The 20,930-nt window shown below is 38.1% G+C and overlaps 2 protein-coding genes across 7 annotated transcripts; one reads left to right on the forward strand and one right to left on the reverse strand.

Moving 5' to 3' along the window:
• The first annotated feature begins 134 nt into the window (after window positions 1-134).
• LOC135584384 (uncharacterized) lies at window positions 135-15,707 on the forward strand. Of its 4 annotated transcripts, XM_065104454.1 has the most exons (10): window positions 135-449; window positions 527-804; window positions 1,054-1,180; window positions 1,436-1,513; window positions 3,505-3,871; window positions 3,977-4,089; window positions 4,546-4,710; window positions 4,826-4,962; window positions 15,216-15,308; window positions 15,388-15,707. In XM_065104454.1, the coding sequence occupies exons 2-10, from the start codon at window positions 617-619 to the stop codon at window positions 15,545-15,547; spliced, it is 1,428 nt and encodes a 475-aa protein (XP_064960526.1). In that variant the 5' UTR covers window positions 135-449; window positions 527-616; the 3' UTR covers window positions 15,548-15,707. The 4 variants fall into 4 exon arrangements, 3 of the variants coding, with proteins under 3 accessions (XP_064960526.1, XP_064960528.1, XP_064960527.1); XR_010486076.1 differs by lacking the exons at window positions 135-449; window positions 15,216-15,308; window positions 15,388-15,707 and adding exons at window positions 11,778-11,860; window positions 11,948-11,962 and having other exon boundaries at window positions 472-804; XM_065104456.1 differs by lacking the exon at window positions 1,054-1,180 and having other exon boundaries at window positions 135-804.
• A 1,405-nt stretch (window positions 15,708-17,112) lies between these two features.
• LOC103982008 (uncharacterized) lies at window positions 17,113-20,930 on the reverse strand. Of its 3 annotated transcripts, none has more exons than XM_065104457.1 (7): window positions 20,652-20,930; window positions 20,045-20,570; window positions 19,521-19,863; window positions 18,619-18,717; window positions 18,421-18,535; window positions 17,355-17,590; window positions 17,113-17,269 (listed from the first exon to the last, which is right to left on the reverse strand). In XM_065104457.1, exons 1-6 carry the CDS (start codon window positions 20,824-20,826, stop codon window positions 17,376-17,378), a joined length of 1,473 nt encoding a protein of 490 aa, XP_064960529.1. In that variant the 5' UTR covers window positions 20,827-20,930; the 3' UTR covers window positions 17,113-17,269; window positions 17,355-17,375. The 3 variants fall into 3 exon arrangements, with proteins under 3 accessions (XP_064960529.1, XP_009397075.2, XP_064960530.1); XM_009398800.3 differs by having other exon boundaries at window positions 17,113-17,276; window positions 20,652-20,929; XM_065104458.1 differs by having other exon boundaries at window positions 17,211-17,568; window positions 20,652-20,929.

Raw genomic sequence — 20,930 nt, forward strand, 5'->3', positions numbered from 1 at the left:
AGTATCATTACCTTTCTTTTCTTTCAAGGGCGTTTAGGAAATGACTACAGCGCGTAAAGATTGCGCGTGGATACCAGGGTATATTCCGGAACATCAGAAAACGCCTCTTTCCCTGTTCGAGTACGATCCCCACATCGTCTCTCCACTCTCATCCTCATCCTCATCCTCATCCTGCTCCGCCCTTTTCCCCTTGTTCTCTCTCGCTTGACTGGGTGGCCGGCATTTAGCTTCTACCTTCTTCGTTCCATTATTTGAAAGAATGGATCGCGTGTCCACCCAATGTCTTGGTGAAAGAAAAAAGGGATTAGTTCCTTTCCTCTTAATTGTCCTTCCCTCGTAGCAGAAAAGAGGCAAGAAAAACCAAGAAAATAATTCGGGGATATTTAATGGTGGTAAAGCGCGAGCGCGATGCTACATCATCATCGTCACTAGCCTCATCATCAGCAGTGGTATATTACAGGGGGACGGATATGGATAGTTCTGCAGCAGTTTTTGCCCTATCTTCTACTTATCCGTCCTTTCCCAGCGAAATGGCGCCAGGTGAGGCACGACGCTCCTGCAGTTGCTCTAGAGGCGCCTACCGCTCACCCTCCTTCGAGAAGGGGATGTCCGACGCATGAGCACCACTGCCTCACTCTCTCCTTTTCGTTGTCAAAGTTGTTTTCTCCCATTGTTGGCCCTCGAGCCGCGGTCCTGGATCCGATCGTTTCATCCATCCATGGCGTCGCTCCTCTCTGCTACGCGCTCCCAGCCTCTCTGCTTCCTTGGGTGTCAGGGTGACGGCTTGTTTCCGTCTTCTTTCAGGTGCACACCATCTCTGTTCCTTCTCAAACCCTCATTCTTGCTTTGCTGTTGTCTGGTTTCTTTTGAGGATAAATAAAAATTATGGTGTAAAAAGTGAGCGAGCGTCAGATAGGAGTTGCAAGAAGAGATTAGAGTGTCGGTTGTAAAAAGGATGGAGATAGACGTAGAGATAGAGATAGAGATGGCAAGAGATAAAGATAGAGAGTCGGTTATGCTGCTACCCCACCCACCGTTTCTTCTTGCGATCAGGTTTGGGTTTGATCGCCGATTCGGGAATGGGAAAAAGACGAGGCACGTGGGGAGTCCTCCCCCGTCCGTGGCTTCGCCCACCATGTGCGGTCAGAAGAGGGATCACCTGTCCGATCCCAACCTCAAGGTCTGTTACCCTTCACCACCGCCTTCACCTCTGTTATGAATGGCAGCAGCTTTGTTACTCTCGATGGAGTGATCCTAATGCACAGATGCCAACCCTACCCTTCTGTTATCTTGATTTTCTTTTTTTTTTCCCTGTTTTTTTGTTGGTGTTCTGTTTGCTGTTTCTTTTTCCTCTCTAATTATTATTACTAATGGAGTCTTTTTGTTTCTCCCTTTCTTGGCATCACGGGGTTGGATAATAAAATCATGAATGCAGATTCTCAGGCTTGCCCGAGAGAAGTTCACCCAGGAGATATCCTTTAGATCTGAGGATAAAGATCTTTCACTAGCCAAGGTAATGTGATGTAGCTGATACTAGCATGTTCTTCTGGTAGTATAATCTGCTTTGGCAGTTTAGTGTTAAACTAATTACTTATTTCTTCTTCATTATCTTTCCAAGGAGGATTCATGTGGATGAAGTTGTATTTGTAGCAATACCTTTTATATAAACAATAACTAGTGTGACGTTTCTTTTTGTGCCCTTAGTCACAATCTTACGCTTGCAGTACACTACTGTGGAACACCTCATCAATCACTAAGGTTTCTTATCTTTTCTGTTTGTCCATCATTACATTTGGCACATGAGCCATATCTTTGGAAAAGTAATGACCCGGAAGCATCATAGACACCTCTAGTTTGATTTTCAACATCATAATTTGATTTCTTTTTTCATTGCAATCCTTAGAAAGTAGGATGGCTTTGTAGAGAATGGTGTTTGAAAGATTGGTACTTGATTCAATTGGTTCTATTTTGTATCTTCTATGCTGCCCAATACTTTTCTGGGAGTATCCTCAATTTCATGGAAATGGAGTGTATAATGGTGTACAACTATTATTGCCTCTTTATCATCACATATGTAATGTGTAATCACACATAGACACTAAGGTACGGTAGCATGTCTTGCTAGTGACTACCATTTTCATATTCACTGATGGAGAGGGCATCTGTACCACCTGGAATCATATTTTTCTCTTCTTAAACAAGTGTCTACTTCATAATATGTGAACTTTATCTATTTAAGTATGAACTTCATTTTTTTCCTTAATTTTTCGATGTGGTTGTATTTTCTGCAATGGTGATTGAACTTGTCGCTTCACCTTGTGAACCCATGTTTACATGACATAACAAGGGTGTAGGCATGAGTCAAACTCAGCTAGTCACTGTCACACTTGGTAGGACCTGTTTGGTCTAGGTTTCCAGCTGTTGTGTTGATAAAGAAGATGTCAGCACCAGTACCAGCAAGCTGCTACCAACCATTATCCCTTTGAAGCTAGATAAGAACAAGAAAAAGAAGAGAAGAATGAAGAATGTACCTGGGACATTGCCCACAACCCATTGTTCCTGCTGAGAGAAGGCCTGTGAATCATGTGATATTGAGTACCATGAAACACATCAGGAATCCAGCAGCACGAGCAAGTTCAAATGGCATCTTAAACTATAGTTTCCCACATCTGATGATCTGAAGCATCAACTTGTCAAAGTGTGCAACATAGGTCTCTAAGTTATAGCTATAGTCATTTATTCTTTTATGTTTGGGTAACCGAACAAGCATTTAATCACCATACTCTGAGAAATACATCACTCAGTCTGTCATACCATAAGGCATCAGGAAACAATTTGTCACCACAGCTCACCAATCAAAACTGAGAATTATAATCAACCTTCCGAAGCATATATCTTATTTCCTAGTCGCATCTTATAAAACAAAGACAATCTCATCTCCCAGTCACATCTCACAAAACTAAAACAAAGAAACTGTAATCAAGAATCTCACAATGTCGTGGGAATACCTACTTTGCAAGTCTCAACAGCTGATCACTTTACTGCAAAGCTCAGTCCAACTATTCTAGTACTGCTGAAAACTTGTTGCACATCTGTAAATTGACTTTTGAATATTCCCCTTTAGCTACATATCAACTGATAAATCTGACCTTTTTGGTTTTGTAACTAGGTTACTTTATTGTAATGTACATTAATTTAGACTATCTACTAAGGATTGTGCTCCCTTTGAGTCTACTTTTGTGTTTATTACCTGTGCTGCAATCTACCTACCTGTGTTGGCATTTGACATGTCTTGCTTTGTCAGCCTAGCACAGTGCAAAATGCAGCCAGTTGCTGCATTATTTCTTAATCAGTATCATTTGCATAATCAAGATAAAAGGAAGTACATGCAACATCTTTTTTATTTACTATAAATAATTATCTTCTTTGCCTGTTGTACCAACTCTGATTAGGACATGCAAGGTGTTATCATTGTTTAATGATTTACTGTAAACTTTGTTGTAGGCATTGTTACTTGTTGCTGCTGAAGATGAAGCTTTCCTGTCTTTCAATCGAGACATGGATGCTTGTTCATTGCTAAGTGAAAGGAAAGGTGCAACTGGTCAATTCAAGGCTCTTTCAGAAGTTACAGATGTGGAAGATATTTCTTTAGCAGGCAAGACCATATCTGGGTGGCTGAAAGAGTTGGATGTGATAGCAGCAGAAGTCAAAGCAGAGTTGATCTCAAGGGAAATAGGTTGTCATTTATTGGAAGTGTTGGAGGCTGTAAACGTTGTTCTTTTTGATTCAAGAGGTTTTAGAAGATTTCCTGTTCTTGTGGATTCAAAGTTTTCATACTTGCACACAGTGCTTAGCTATGGATGTGGCAGTGGTAAGTCACCTTTTCTGGCTTTACACTGCAACATTAGCAATTGTTCATAATAACCAAATGTTTCTTCTGCTTATACTTCTCTCTGGAATGTTCTTTTGTCAACAGCCATAATGTTCAGCATCATATATATTGAAGTATGTCGAAGGCTTGGTGTTACTGTTGTGGGTTCTCGGGTTGGGGAAGATTTCTTGATTTGGCCGCAATCAGGGAATCTAGTGGTGTGTTCTTCTTTGGTTTTTTTCCTCCTGTTCTTATATATTTGCACACAACTGTTATACTTGTAATACAGAAACATGTGTCTCTTATTTGTTCCAGCTGTTTGTTTCCCATTGGATTATCTCCACATTTTTTATGGTTAGCATGTTTATCAGTCGGTTTTGTATCTAACTCCATTTATTATGCCTGCTAGCTCTTCCTAATCTATTTTTCCTTAAACATACTATATGGAGTTTTTCCTTCTTGAGTACTTTTTCAACCAGCCACCAAATGTCACAAGTCTTTGTTGCCTGATTATGACAAGTTAAAGTGGATCAAACCTTCTTGAGAGTATTCTGTTGTTTCCTAAAATTCAACTGTATCATCGTCTAAAGCCACAAGGATCATGTCATTCAAGTAATAGTTATTTTTTTAATGTTTTATTATGTCAAAGCTAAGTTTTTTCCTTGCTACCACAGGAACTGTTCAGGTCTGCTTCAGGACATAGCCTGTTTGCTACAATAAATGGCAGATGTGTCAAGGATCCTAGATCAAAGGCTTCTGAGTTGGATAGTGGTTCACTTTTAAGGCTTGATATAGCTACAAACAGAGACATCATTGGAATTGCTCTAGCTAATCTGATTGTATGTGATGACAAACATAGCAGATTCCACTTATGTTTTGTGACGCTGGACGTTTTGCCTAGTTAATTTATCACGACTCGACTACATGACCCTAGCCTTTTCTATTCATTTGCAGAGACTTCACTGGAAACGGGCTTCGAAGGCAAATCATGGCTTGATGTTAACTTCTCCACTTAGGCCAGTTCATCCTGGAAAAGACAAGGCTAACATGGGGGATACGTCACTTCCACTGTTGCGGCCCCAAGAACTCAGGTATTTTTATGTTTTAAATACAACATTTAATCTTAAGTGATCTTTTGCAATCATCAGGCTTTTCAATATCAAAATCAATGTTCTCTTGTCATCAAGGTTGTTTAAAATTTATAATTATCTTAGAGCATATTCACATAGATTGTTGGATGCACAAACACAACAGTTAACTCGAATGAATGTGTTTCCCAGTATTCTATCTCAAAAGTGGCAAATGATACCTATATAGTTGGAACTTTATGGCTTTGCTGTTGTTGTTGTGTTTCTCAGTATTCTGTACAAAGAAGAAGAAAAGATAGGGGAACATTGGAAAAAAAAAAACCATTATTATTAAAATTATATTAACATCATTGAGTAATTGAAGAACAAGAGTCCTATGTTGTGGTATCATTATGCATTATAATAGCTATGGGATAGTCTAATCTTGACCAATATTTAGTATTATAAGTTATTTAATAGCCATTTTTTTAAAATAATGCTAAATACAAGTCAATAAAATGGTAAATATGCTTAAGCATTAAAATCTTGATCCATACCAGTATGATCAAAGGTTGGACTAGTGTTGTACAAATACAATATATCGACACTTGGTACGAGATTATTTTGTCCGAAACACAGAGAAGAGGGGATGAGGAGGCAATGGTGGAGGTGGCGATGTGTACTGGTTGAAGAGGGGGGACGACAATGTAGACAAGGAGGCAAAGGTGGAGGAGGAGGTGGCTGAAGAAGAGAAGAACAAGAGGTATAGAAGTAAGAAAGAAGGCAGCTACTTACAACTTACAGAAACAGAAAAAGGAAAAAACTCCTGTTTCGATACTGTGTGGTTGGCATATCTCCTGATACAATTAGTTTACTAGACAATGATCTTAGTTTACCATTGGATTAGGTGAAATTGTCCAGTCCACATGCTGAATTGACCATCAAACCAGTAAATACAGTCTATACGGCTATTATGGCCAAAACTTTAATCCTTGAAAATACTAGTCATTGAAATGTAGCTGACAAGATTCTTTAAGGTGTGCATTGAGAGCTAACCAGAGATGTTTTGCTTTTGTATATGAATCCAGTAGGAGCTTATTCATGAATCTTGAGCAGTCTTGTCAAATTTACATGCCCAAAGAAAAGTGTCAAACTATTACTGCATCTAGAAGAAGATTCTCTTTTTTTAAGTTGCTGACTGATACAATCATGGTTGCATATTTTGTCTACTCTCCACATATGGGAATGCGAATTGCAAGGTTGGCCTTTTTCCCCATATTTTTTACAATTGTTTTACCAGCCTCTTTGGACCACATGAGACTGGATATTTGTGTTGCATTTCCTTAGAAAACTAATATAAGCAATGTCATGTGGTTGTCTGGTCCACAGATGCTCAGTAAGGGTGGATATGAAGATGTTAGTGATGCCATTACAATATATATATTCCTCTTGAAGTCAGTAGTTTTGTGATACGAGTTGGTCAATGATCAAATGAAGATTATTATGTCATAGTTGGTGTGATATGGATGCACTGTAGGAAACTAAAAATCTAACTTGGACCTTCATCAATTACAGATAAACTAATGTAGTTGCATTTCGGTGCATACAATCAGCACTGGCAGTGATGGTTGAAACATGCACTGGAATGAAATAGTAAGACCTAATTTTTGTTGATTGATGAGCTGGTGGATTGCTTTTGTAGGGTTTTTCATCCTCAAAATTTCACGTCTTTATAGCCTCTTTTGAAAAGACTGGATTCATTTATATTGTTGCTTCATATAACTGATCAAACAATTATGAAAGTTCGTCCTATCTAAATTAAACAATGGTTAAGATTTTGACTACCGATGTCAGACATATCAACCCATATTTTTGGATAAAATAAACTAAAATGCTTTTATCTAATAGTATTGTGTACATTGTCAGACATCTTTTATTTGTTTTTTTGAAGGTTGCTAGTAGTGGCATTTTGGTTGTTTCTTGTGCATTATGTTCTAGAACAAAAAGAGGAAAAATTGAGGGGGCCTAGAAGCCATGTTCATCCCTTTATTAGTTCCAACGACAATATATATTTATCTGGATTTTAGTTCAGTATAGGACTTTTTTTTAAGTGAAGCTATATTGCTTTAATTTGGTTCCAAGCATGACTAATATAAGGCAGTTCATTGAAAGAAAATCCACTTCTTGACCTAACTTCTAACATTTATCCTTGTAAATGTTAGGCAGTTCATTTTTTTTAAAGATGTATCAATGTCACACTATATGATGTGATTACAAATGTTGTGCATCCATCCAAGCAATCCAATTTTACTCGATTTAGTACATTATGGTATGGTCAATATTCACTCCACACGAATAGCACAATTCTGGGTGATTTATATGTGATACATTGCAGGGTTAACTGGATGGTAAGGTTTATGAGCCGGACTTGTTGCCTAGTTTTGGTCTGGTAATTGGCTTGAACTAAGAATAGTGGGCCTGGATCGAGGGCTAAGTCTGGCTTGATTTTTATATTTTCTTAAACCTAAAAATTAAAAAATAAAAAACCCTAACACTTAACCTCTCTTGTGTGTTCTCTCAATTCCCCTACTCTCATGTTCATCGCTGCTTGCATTATTGGTTGCTTGCATCTAACGACATTAGCATCCGCCACCATTAGTCAGGAGAGATTAGTACACTCCTTATCCTGCTCTGTCACATGACATGGGAGTGTCTATTTTACTATAATCAATTCGTGTAAATCTTGCTGATCCTATTGTATTCTCTACGGCTCATAATGCTTGTCCTATAGCCTTTAATCCAGACCTCTCAAATGTGACAACCCGTAAGCCAAATGAGTTTTAAGCTCATTTTCCAAACTTGTAGATGGCCCAACTTGATTGAATAGCCTGAATTGATTGTTAAAGAGTTAAAGGGCGCGACTTTATAGGTTGAAAAAACTCAATCTCTTAATTTTCCAAATGTTTTATTAATAGATGGTTTGGTGGGCAAATTCAAGGGGAGAGTTGATTCAACTTATCTTCATGACCGAGGAATGCATTAAAGGGTTTAGTTATTAGCTGCAAAGCAATAAATTTCGTAATTCCCTATGCATGGAGGGTTATTTCATGCACTAGTATTTATTTTGGTGTTTTAGAGTTAGAAACAGTTTAGAATCTGATTGTATTTGACAAAAACTCTTTGATTTCTCTCTTTTAACTTTGTATCTCTTTGGTTTACCATAGAGTGGTGGATTTAGTCTCTATATCTCTTGGATATTTCCTCGAGTGGTGAGTCTTTTTTTTAAGTTATGTATCATTATTTAATTATCCTTAGGGTGGTGAGTTTTTGTATCCCTTTGTGAATCCATTTATCTTCTTTCCAAAATATTTCTAGCAAATACAACTATCAGCTTTTCAAAGTCCATTCCTCAGTACCCCAGTATCAGTTTAGTATTAAAGCTAAAGGCTGGAGAGCATGACAATACGGAATGGAAAAGATATAGTTGGTGAAGGTAGTGGCCATGAAGATGATGTTGAGTTCTTGAGGTTGCAACTTCAAAGATTGCTATGCAATCTATAGAAAAAGAATGAAATCCTTGAAGAACTTCATAAAAAGAAACAACCAGCATGAAAATGATGCCCAAGAGTTTGATTCTGACGATGATACACCTACTCACCCAAGGGAGTTGAGAAGATACCAAGCAAGGTGCAGAGACTAAGACGAGTGACAGAATAAATACAATCCAAAGTTGGATATTCCGGAGTTTGAAGGTAAAATCAGTGTTGATGACTTTATTGATTGGCTTAATACAATGGAAAGAAAGTTCGAGTTTCATGAACCACTAGAAGAAAAGAAAGTAAAGCTTGTGGCACTCAAACTAAAAAAGAATACATCTTTTTTATGGGAAAACCTGAAGAAACAAAGAGAACATGAGGGAAAGAGTAAGATCATGACATGGGAGAAAATGAAAAGGGAGTTGAAGAGGAAATACTTGCCTGACAACTATAGGCAAGAGATCTTTCTCAAAATCTATGATTTCAAATAAAAAGATCTTAGTGTAGAGGAGTATACAACATAGTTCGATAATCTCATGTTAAAAGGAGAGCTTGTAAAACCAGAGGAGCAAATCATTGCAAGATACTTAGGGAGATTGCTAATGTGGTTCAACTCCAGCTATATTAGTCTTTGAATGATGTGAGCAAGTTGGTTTTAAAAGTTGAGAAGCAATAGAAGTTTGAAAAGAGTTCTCGGTATGGGTCAAAAGAAGGTTATATGAGAGGAGAAAATTCTAAGCCTACTCTTCAAAGAAAGGCGGTGTCAAAGGTGCAAGACACGGGTGAAGGATCTGCTGGCAGCAAACAAACACCTAATTCTTCTACACCAAGTGGTCGAAAATGCTTTAAATGTCATGACTTTGGGCATATTGCTTCAGATTGTCCAAATTGAAGAATTGTTATTGTGGTTGGAGATCAGAGTGATGGAGAAGGAGATGAAGCCAACGACAAATCAGAATATGATGATGATGAGGAAGAGGTTACTTTGTTGATCATGGTTTGTCTATTGTGTTACAACGTAGCTTAAATGTGTCCTATGTGGTTGAGGATGAAAGTTGGGTGAGAAAGAATGTGTTTCACACCAAATGCAAATGTACTTCTCATGGCAAGATGTGCTTGCTGATCATTGATAGTGGCAACTTTGAGAATATGGTGTCTTTGGAGATAGTGTAGAAGCTAAAGTTGGACACAATCTCGCATCAACATTCTTACCAATTATGCTGACTGCAAAAGGAGAATAACATCAAAGTAACTAAAAGATGTTTAGTTTTGTTTACTATTGACAAGCATTATAAAGATGAAGTATGGTGTGATGTGGCTCTTATGGATGTTTGTCATTTACTAATTGGGTAGACCTTGACATTATGATAGGAGGGTGTTGTATGATGATTACAAACATACTTATTCTTTTAAAGTGAATGAAAAGAATATTGTTTTAGCTCCATTACAACCTTCTGAAACCAATCCACCAAGGAAGGAAGTTAGTGCTCTTATGACCTATGGTAAATGCAAGAGTGTACTAGAAAGAGGTGGTGATGTTTTGGCTCCAGTAGTAGTAGAGGAGAATGAAAAACACAAGGAGCCACCAGCAATCATGAAACCAATCCTAGAGGAGTATAAAAATGTTATACCAGAGGAGATTTCACATGGTCTTCCACCTTTCAGAGACATTTAGCATCAAATAGATCTTACTTCAGGGGTTGTGCTACTTAATAAAGCAGCCTACTAAATGAGCCTCTAGGAGCATGAAGAACTTCAAAGGCAAGTGAATGAGTTATGGAAAAGGGGTTGATTCGGGAGAGCATGAGTCCTTGTATGGTCCTAGCCTTGTTGGTGCCTAAGAATGATGGTTCTTGGAGAATGTGTGTGGACAGTCGCACCATCAATAAAATCACAATTGATTATCATTTTCCTATTCCAAGGCTAGATGATTTACTTGATCAATTGTGGTGTTTTTAGTTCCTCTAAAATTGATTTGAAAGAGTGACTATTACCAAATTAGAATGGGGCCTGGAGATCAATGGAAACTAATATTTAAAACTAGGGATGGTTTGTATGAATGGTTGGTTATGCCATTTGGGCTATTTAATGCTCTTAGCACTTTCATGAGATTTATGACTCGCATACTTAAGTCATGCATTGGGTCTTCTGTTGTGGTTTATTTTAATGACATTGGTGTATAGTAAGAGTGAAGAGCATATGAATCATCTTAAGGAGATCTTTCTTATTTTGAGGCAGCAAAAACTTTATGCTAATCTAAATAAGTGTGATTTCTTTACTCATAGTGTAGTGTTTTTGGGGTATCTTATTTCAAAAGATGGAACCATGATGGATCAAAGTAAGGTAGAGGTTATTCTTAATTGGCCAACACTAGCTTCATTGCGATGTAAGGAGTTTCCATGGCTTAACTTCCTTTTACAGAAGATTCATTAAGGGTTTTAGCTCTATTGTTACTTCAATCACCGAATGCCTAAAAGGTGATAAATTTAAGTGGACTAATGAGGCTAATGATGCTTTTGAGATGTTAAAAAGAAAACTGACCGAAGCTCTTATCTTAGTTCTGCCTAATTTTGACAAGGTATTTGAAATTGAATGTGATGCCTCTAATGTGGGTATTGGTGCTGTTTTGAGTCAAGAAGGAAAGCTCATTGCTTTTTTTACTGAGAAGTTGAATGATACAAGAAAGAAATATTCTACCTATGATAGGGAGTTCTATGCCATTTATAGAGTATTATGTTATTGTAGTCAATATCTTTTTGCCAAGTCATTTGTCCTATATTATGATCATGAGGCATTGAAGTTCATTAATTTCCAACACAAGCTAAACAAGAGGCATGCAGCTTGGGTAGAGTTCTTGCAATGTTATAACTTTACTATCAAGCACAAATTTGGTGTTCAAAATGTAGTTGTTGATGCATTGAGTAGAAAGCATTTTTTATTATTAGCCATGGAAGTCAAAGTAGTTAGATTTGAAACATTCAAAGATCTTTATGAGAATGATATGAATTTAAACTCAATATGGTTGCAAATCAGGTTTTTTTCAGTAATTCTCTATCTTTGCTGGTTTTCTTTTCCAAGCTAATGTCTTGTGTGTTTTATCTTGCTCTTTAAGATAAGTAATTCTGACTCATGGTGGTGTTTTGGGAGGATATTTTGGTACGGATAAAACTCTAGCTCTTGTTCAATTAAATTTCTATTGGTCTAAGATGTTCAGAGTTGTGAAGAGACTTGTGAAGCAATATCAAGTGTGTCATTTAGCAAAAACAAGAAGCTAAAATTTTGGTTTGTACACTCCATTTCCAGGGCCTAATGCTCCATGGGAGGATGTGAGTCTTGACTTCGTTTTGGGATTATCAAGAACTTAAAGGAACAAGGATTCTATCATGGTTGTTAACAAATTTTCAAAGATGTCTCACTTTGTTCCCTACAATAATTCAAATGATGTATCTCATATTGCTGATTTGTATTTCAAGGAGACTGAGATTTCATGGCATTCTAAGAACTATGGTGTTTGGTTGAGATTCAAAATTTCTTAGCCATTTTTGGTGACCTCTATGGAGGAAGCTAGGTGCATATTTGAATTTCAGTTGCTCTCATCATCCACAAACCGATGGACAAATAAAGGTAACAAACAGAAGCTTGGGAAACTTGCTTAGAAGTTATGTTGGCAAGAATCTCAAGTAATGAGATCTCATTCTTCCACAAATCGAGTTTGTCTATAATCGTTCTATGCATCATAGCATTGGTAAGAGTCCTTTTGAGATTGTTTATGGTGCTAATCCTATTGGTCCTTTGGACTTAATTAAGTTGCATGAGAGTGTTAAAACAATCATTGAGAAACAAAATGAGAGGTACATGCGAATTGCTAACAAACACAACAAACACAAAAAGCATGTAGAGTTTAATGAGGGTGACTTGGTCTGATTCATCTAAGGAATGAGAGGTTTCCACCAGGCAAATTGAAACTAAAGGTTGATGGTCCATTCAAGGTGCTAAAGAGAATTGGTAAAAACGCTTATAAGATCGAGTTACTAGGAGATTATGGAGTGTCCCCAACATTTAATATGGCTGATGTAAGTCCTTATCATGTTGATGGAACAAATGAGGACTTGAGGACAAGTCTTTTTCAACTAGGGGAGATTGACACAGGGGTGCCTAATTTACTACAATCAGCTCGTGTAAATCTTGCTGATCCTATGGTATTCTCTACAGCTCACAATGCTTGTCCCACACCCTTTAATCTTGACCTCTCAAATGTGATAGCTCATAAGCCAAATAAGTTGCAAGCTCATTTTCCAAACCTGCAAATGACCCAACTGAATAGCTTGAATTGATTGCTAAAGGGTTAAGGGGTGTGCCTTTATAGGTTGAAAAAGCTTAGTCTCTTAACTTTTCAACTGTTTCATTAATAGATGGTCTAGTGGGCAGATTCAAAGGGAGAGTTAATTCATCTTATCTTCAGGACCAAGGAATGCATTAAAGGACTTTGTTATTAGCTGCAAAGTAATAAATTGCAAAGTAATAAATTTCATAGTTCCCTATACATGAAGAGTTGTTTCATGTGCTAGTATTTATTTTGGTGTTTTAAAGTTAGAAACAGTTCATAATCTGATTGTATTTGATAGAAACTCTTTGAGTTCTCTCTTTTAACTATGTATCTCTTTGGTTTACCATAGAGGAGTAGATTTAGTCTCTGTATCTCTTGGATATTTCCTTGAGTGATGAGTTTTTTTAAAAGTTATGTATCCTTGTTTAATTATCTTTAGGGTGGTGAGTTTCTATATCTCTTTGTGATTTTATACTTAGTGAATCCATTTATTTTCTAAAAGTATTTTAAGCAAATACAACTATCAACTTTTCAAATTCCATTCATCAAATTCTCGGTATCATCACCCCGTCCCCTCCTCATCTCCACTATTGCCTCCCCTTGGTTGATCAAGGGGAACCCAACAATGGTGAAGTTTGTCTATTTCACATGGGTCAGTCACCAATAATCTCAGTAACCACAGGACAAAAGCCAAGAGCTCCTATTGGTAACCATGTAAGTATAGCTTATCCTATTGGTAACTATGGAAGTATAGCTTATGTAGGTGCATGCAAGCCATGGAAAAAAGAAATCCTATAAGGAAACATTTCCGCAGCCTACAAGTTTGGGTCTATGCCTCTGCCAAATACACCAGAGCTGCAAGTCCTAGTATCTCAACTCAAGCAATATTTCTTCTTAGAATGTCTCTATATCTATGATGAAAGGGACTCTACCAATCTCCTCTGGAGCAAGGAAAAGCAACTCTGTTTGATATCGGTAATGATTCACATATTCTTTTGATTGAGAGAGGGGAAACCCTTACTTCCCCCTTTCTCCTACTCTGCCACCTTTCCTTGGCCATTGCCCCTCTATTTCCACCTCCTTCCCTCCTCTCTTTCTCTGCCTCGCCCCTCCTCCTTCCACCACCTTGTCTTCTTCTTCCTCTCTCTCTCTTTTTTGCCTCTCCTCCTTCCCTCCTCCACCACCTTTTCTTCTTCCCCCTTTCCTCTTTGTCCTCCCCCCTTCTCTGTACTGTGGTATTTTCTGGTATGCCCGAACAACTCAGACCCGTACTGGTCTGGCCAAGAACCTGGCATGGGTCGACACCTGAAATTGAAAACCTTTCATCTACCATCCAAAGATGACACCTAGCTCAATGTGTCTGACAAAGTCCAAGCTGGATATCATGGTTGATGCATCATGAATTGGAATCATGTGAATGGGAAGCCAAAATTGAGTATAGTGTTAATGTGAATGTATAACTAATGGTGCAATAATTGTGAAGAGAAAAAATGTAATGGCAAGATTCTAGCAGTGTATTCAGAAATTAATATCGAATTACTTAACCCTATCGTGATCTTGTTCTTGAAGCTTTGGTATCACTTCATGACTTGGCTAGTACTTCATTGTGTTTGATTTTACCAATTAATATACACTTGTAAAATTGATTGCATTAGTAATTGGGAACTTTCACAATTGTAATTGATCTTGGACTCTTCCTACAGAGTGGTATTTAGTCATTATACATAACATTTAAAAGTTGTTTAAAATAACCTTGATATGAGAAGATTGAAGGAAGATTATTATATGAATAGATGGTATGAGAAGTTTATGTTTAAGTAAATTACTTAACTATAATAAATGAGTCAAATTATATTAGATTTAAAGATCTAAAGGATAATTTACAAAGTAAAGGAGAATAAGATGAGAACCAATGCTTGAAAAGGATAAGAAAATTGAGGGATACATATTTTGTTCATTACTAGATATTTTCCGTCTGTCATGGTCTTGTACATGGAATTGTAGACTGTAGTCAGTGACTAAGAGCTAAATAATTTAGCAGAACAATATTGCTACAATTGCCATTTGAATAAATGGCAATTTGCAGAGAATTGGTGGTTATTTAGGAGGCTGATGAAAGTTCCTTTCCTGTTCCTCTAGTACTTTATAAAATCTTTGTTATGTAATAAATCTACTTCTGCTGCCTCATTATTCAAAGATGTGTACATGTTCAGAAGGTCTCATTTGGTCCAACAACTTAATTATGGAAAAATTTATACATTGATTCCATTGTGCATGTTTTTGGAGACTTATCTTTTTTCCAGCTCAGACTAATGTTTAAAACTCTACAACGTTTAGAGTACTTTGTGGTATAATCTAGTGAGGCAATGCTTAACAACTCTTTCGTCTTTTTTCTTTTTCCTCTGGATTTTAAGGTTGGCCATTATGGCATCAGAAAGACTGCTGATTCTTCAGCCTGACAATTGGACTTTAAGGAGAGACCATGGTTTGCTTTTGTATTACAGCAGGTAAACCATATTTGCACTATATAGATTCCCTGTTTGCCAGTAATTGCACAGGACAAATGTTTCAGAGTCGTATTTTCAGGAGGTATGTTGAAGCCGTTCAAGAACTCAGCATTTGCATGGCTTTTGCACCAGAAGAGGAGGCTGAGATACTGGAGCCATTCGTGGAGAAGTTGCACCTGCTGCGGCTTTTGTCATCCTGGGAGTGCTTGGATCAAGCTGACTCAGTGCCGGTTTCATGAATTGCCTACACAAGATTTGGTTCACTCTTCCTTTGCAGCCATGCAAATGCTGTTAATGTTGAAATCTGTCAGTGCTGGTGGCATGTCGTTGTGGAGATCACTCAAAATTGTATAGACGCAATAAGATACAAGGACGATGATGTGCCTTACTGAGATTCAATTTTCCTAGTTTTTGCAGAAACTCAAGTCTGTTGATGGAGGCCATCATCAGGATATAACACAATGCTTTATTAAGAGCACGGTCAGGGATTCCAACCTAGCAATGCACATTGCCATCAGCCACCATCACTTTCAAACTAGATACTGCAGGCGATCTTACTTGCTGCTGTCATCACTTTCACTACTCTGTTCCCTGTCCAGTAACAGTGGTAAAAAAAAAAGTCTAGTGACAGGGTTGAAACGAGACAAAAAAAATGTCTTTTTTTTCTTTTTTATAAATTTTGTGGCTTTAGGGAATGTCGAGCATGGTAAATTTTACAGATTAGAGAATTTGCGTCACCCTTGTCTAGGAGCAAGACAAATCCTGCGCTAGGTGCTCTCCTTCAGAGCCTTGATTGATTATACGTTCTGATTGATATGGAAGGCCAAAATGATCTCTCTATTTTAATGGTGTTTTGTGATCTTACTTCCAGTGTTTGCAAAACTACGGCTTCGGTTATGAATTGTAAGGTTCGTGCAGGCCCCTACCTGATGGGGTTCTTGGTGAGATATGTACAGTTATAGAGCTTTGCACTCGTTTGATAGGGTTCATTGTGAGATATATCGAGTTCTGGTGAAATAGAACAAACTACTGCATGGGCGGATTTAATTGAACGCTGATGCGTTTTAGAATCTTGTTGACAGGATCATTTTGAAGTGATGGTTCGTATGCGACGGCTGGAAGCAAGTTCAACATGGAAGGTGGAAACTTAATGAGTTGCTGATAAGGAACCCAAGCTGAAATCTCAGGAGTGCAGAGGATAGTGATTGCGATGGATCATGAACTGCTGGTTAAAGTTCTTAACAAGGAAGAATTGGCCTTTTTGGTTTTTCGCCAATCTAATTCAGAATGCTTTTTCTAAACCGTCAATGTTTCATGAATATAAAATTTCTCACATATTTAGAAATGCTAAAACTATGATGCTCATTGCTTAGCTACCAATTAGATCTGGCGGTCAGATTTAGCTCATGATATGATCTGCTTTCTATTTTTGGCAACAAGAACAGCTCCGGATGTTTCAGACAGTTAAAAAGGAAGATTTCTTTTTGAGAAAAAAAAATACCCATCTGCCAGTATGGAAATAAAAAAGGAACTGCCGACAGCATAGTGTCATAAATTGGTAGGTAAAAGACTGACAAATAGAAAACGCTCATAGATAGGGTCCAGGTTCTGCTCTTATACCAGAACATTAGTCATGGCAAGTTTGGTTCCTCCTTTCTTAAGTTAAAAGAGGAACTGATCTTGTTGGCGTATGCCAGCTTGATAATAACGTTAATTGTCTTCATAATCCTTCGATGATCAACACTGCATTCTATTCACCTATGATCATCACAATTTATAATTTTGTGCAAATGATACCAAAAAATTAATCCAAGGACTACGAGCATGGAACAGAATCATCATGTACAAGTTCAGTAGCTGTCACAATACCAGTCACAGACCCAGGAAGTTCTAACCCCAGTATGGTACAAACGATAGTTTTTTTTTATACTCTTTTCATCAACTGTGAAGCTGATCCCTTCCTGCAATCTGGAAAAGTGTAGGCTCATAAGGCCACAAAAAATACTACTAAGTTTTAGTTTACTAGCTCACAGTTTGTCCGTGCACCTGCTTCAGAATTGGAGGAAATCATGCTGCTGCCAGGATTAATTGCTCATCCAAAAATCCACAAACCCTTCTAAGGAAATTTTCAACGACAAATAAAAACTCTTCCACTCTTTCTTCATGAGGCAAGTGCCCACAGTTCTTGATTACTTCAAAGCTGGAACCAGGTATGACTCGTGAAAGACACTCAGCATTCCACGATGGGACAACGCGGTCGCTGTCGCCAGTAATGATCAGCACTGAGTTATATAAACAAAAATGCACAAATAAGAAGAATCACATTTGTTATGAGTGAGCTGTTGCCAGTAATGATCAGCACTGAGTTATATAAACAAAAATGCACACATATGTTGTGAGCGCTTGTGGAAGAGCATTAACTTGGGACAGACAGGATAACTTAGCGCAAAGCTCGTACATGATAAATGCATAGTTCCTAAAGATCAAGAAAGACAAATAAAATCATTTTGCATGTTTACATAAATTCATCTTTGTACTAATGGAGAAGAAGATCAATAAAACTAACCTGATTGCTTGAGTAAGTGCTCTTTTGATGTTGGAATTATATGTCCTATTTATCTAGTAGGAATTTCATCCCTCTTCCTAAGAGGAAACTATCGCTCCTAAATCTAGGCCTATAGTTTTATTAAGATCTGCCCCACCTATTTTTCTAAGTAATGCAAACATTTAGGTAAATGGGTGTTTGTCAGAGCTAAAACAGTTAAAATGAGTACCCCCTCGAGTACCTGGTAACATAACAATTAAAAGTTATTGGGAAGTTACTAGAAACTAGAACAGCAGTAGTTTGCGAGACAAGCACAACACTTTAACTTAGAAATTACTCCATGTTCTAATATATCATATCATGATCTCCAACCGCAAGAACAAGTAAGGCATTTGATTAAGATTTAAATAATTTAATTCTTTATGCAGCCTAGATAAAATCAGACACGAGAGAATTCTAAAATTTTCTTAGTGTTCCATCAATAGCATTGAGGTGAAGCTGAATGTCACCGAATGATTGTAACTTATCATTACCAACAATAAAAAAATTAAAATTAAAAGACTTCACCAGGGCATGAAATCTGAGCAAGTCTTCCAGACAATGGTGGCTTAGATGAAGAATCAGTAAGCAATGCTGAAGTGTACTCTAAAAGTGCCATCTCCCAACCTTTTGTCTTCAATGGCTGCATAAATGCAATGGATTTAGAAAACTAACCACACATAACAAATGTATCTCTTATTGTTATAACATACATTAGAAGCTAACCTTTGTGTAACCTTGAAGGACATGATCTGTGACCTGGCTTGGATCAAACCAAGAATAGCGAATAGCCAGTATTCCAAACTTATCTATTATCATTCTTACCTGGAACCATTATGAAGAAATCAAAATTAAACAACCTTGAGATGCATGGAATAAATAAATTTATTTGTCAAAGAGCAGTCTAAAACTGGATAAGAGGGAAGAAAACAAGACGCTGATGCGAGATGACATGGATATGCTAATATGTTGAATCTTATAACAAGACATGTAAAGCATTAGAAAATGTTGATATTGAATATTAGTTAGTACATAACAAACTTGATGTTTATGTAGAATATGTGATAATTGCGATGCAAGGAGGACTTGTTTTGGAGAAAAAAACTTCCATTCTGTTCTTTTCATGCACATGTAAGGATCAACATAGTACATAGCTTCCACATGGATGGAGAGTCTTTGTAGTGGATAGCGAATAAAGTATGTTACAAGTCCAGAGCAGATTACTAACAATAGATCATGATTTATACTATCAAGAGAGGTCACCTGATTATCTAACATTAAAACACTAAATGTCCACAAACAGCTTACCACATGAGTTAAATATCAAAACGTAACATGTTCATTTATTTATATAAGCATTATGTGAAACAGTATTGTGGGAGAGCTTATCTCTAGGGGTTGAAGGCCTACATGAGCAACATACTAAACAACCATGAAAGATCAAGTATAAGAAACATGTTAAATCTGATTTAAAATCATGAATTAATTAGTTCAATCAAAAAGTTGAGATGAGGAATGTATGCCAGAATAGGATTCGTTGTAAGTAACCAAATTTTGAGGTGTCAGAATTAATTATGCCAACAACTGTGTTATAAACAAAGGAGAAAAGCTTTGATGCATCAACATACCAGCATTGCGGCAAATGCAGATCGCAAGAGTGCAGATAAGGCTTTGGTATAAAAGGAGCAAATCATATCCCTCATCCCTTTCAGAATACTCAAAACTCCCTCCAACAAGTGCATACACAAATTCTTCAAGGCTTTCCAAATCCTCATAAAGGGATTCAATGAAGCAATCAACAAATTGGAGTCTCCATCTTCCTTCACGTTGTCTTTTCGCATTTCCTTGTCCTTGTCAATTCTCCTTAGGGTTAGAGGAGCAACTATGGCTGGTGCAACCAGGATCAGTGCAGCAACTCTGTCAGGAGCTTCAAAGTAGGTTTCGACCGCGACAAGGCAACCAGCGGAGTGCCTGAGAAGATCCCAAATCATAGTTTCAGTTCACTATTTCAGACTATGTAGACCAACTAGTGTTCAACGAATAAGCAAAAGCTAAGCGGATGCTCTTTCTCTTTATAACAAAAAGAGGAGATTTCACAATAGAGAAGACTGATTTCATCTTCAATTTGACAGAGACAGACAGACAGATCGACCCGATTAAGATGGCCTTCTCCTCCTCCTTCTTCTTCCCGGCAGCAGCTAACAGGTCTATGAAGAACAGCGTAGCGAGGACAGAAAAGGTCATGGAATAGGGGTTTAAAGGCCTAGCAAGACTATCATCATCGTCGTCCCCACTTCTGACGGTCCTCCTCGCTGTAAGTCCAAAGGCAGGGCGATCGAATGCGAGGACCTTCGACCCCACCAACCGAGAGAGCGGCTTCATCACTCGATCCCACGAGAAGGCCGAGGCTCCGAAACCGTGCAGCAGGATGATGGGAAATGTTATCGCGACTTTTGGGGAAACCCGTCGATCCTTCTCTCTTACCTCCTCTTCCTCTACGATTTCTGCATGGTGGCATGTCTTATAATGTATCTCAACCCCATTAAACTCGCAGAAAAAACTATCGGCATCAGCTAATTCCCTGGGTTCCACCAGCTCCTCTTGATCAACGCCTGCGACGCTACGCCGCTTCGGCCTCCTCGCCGTGGGCTTCCTTTCGGGGTCGCCCACCACATGTTCTGCACAATTCGCCTTCGAGCTGAGAAAAAAAAAGAAATGTGGAAGAGCAACCAGGTAGGGTAGGATCGACGATTCGTTACCACCGGGAAAGTCTGAGGCAGAGCTGGTGATAGAAGTGGCTTGTGGAAGGAGGGGCAGGGAGCGGCGGTGGCTTCGAAAAGGGAGGGAGGGCCGGTGGGTGCGGACGTTAGCGGTGGAGTTGATGAGCTTGGGTTGGACTTGTGGGGAGAGACACAGGGCTCCGTAGTGAGACATTAGCCGGCGATCGGTGAAATGGGAACAGAGGATATTTGTCAAGTTAAAGAAACGAAGGATATGGATCGGATGTTGGGTGGTCGGATTGTCCGACCCCACATGGC

The sequence above is a fragment of the Musa acuminata genome, chromosome BXJ2-4 (genome assembly GCF_036884655.1).
Source record: "Musa acuminata AAA Group cultivar baxijiao chromosome BXJ2-4, Cavendish_Baxijiao_AAA, whole genome shotgun sequence".
Lineage (NCBI taxonomy): Eukaryota > Viridiplantae > Streptophyta > Magnoliopsida > Zingiberales > Musaceae > Musa > Musa acuminata.

What these genes read in the sequence shown, in the direction of transcription:
- LOC103982008 (XM_065104457.1), bottom strand. Translation starts at nt 20,826, where the DNA reads ATGTCTCACTACGGAGCCCTGTGTCTCTCCCCACAAGTCCAACCCAAG. An exon ending in TGCCTCAGACTTTCCCGGTG is followed by an intron (nt 20,571 to 20,651) that starts GTAACGAATCGT and finishes CGAATTGTGCAG; the next exon opens with AACATGTGGTGGGCGACCCC. An exon ending in GAGAAGGCCATCTTAATCGG is followed by an intron (nt 19,864 to 20,044) that starts GTCGATCTGTCT and finishes GGATCTTCTCAG; the next exon opens with GCACTCCGCTGGTTGCCTTG.
- LOC135584384 (XM_065104454.1), top strand. Translation starts at nt 617, where the DNA reads ATGAGCACCACTGCCTCACTCTCTCCTTTTCGTTGTCAAAGTTGTTTT. An exon ending in TGTCCGATCCCAACCTCAAG is followed by an intron (nt 1,181 to 1,435) that starts GTCTGTTACCCT and finishes TCATGAATGCAG; the next exon opens with ATTCTCAGGCTTGCCCGAGA. An exon ending in CGCAATCAGGGAATCTAGTG is followed by an intron (nt 4,090 to 4,545) that starts GTGTGTTCTTCT and finishes TTGCTACCACAG; the next exon opens with GAACTGTTCAGGTCTGCTTC.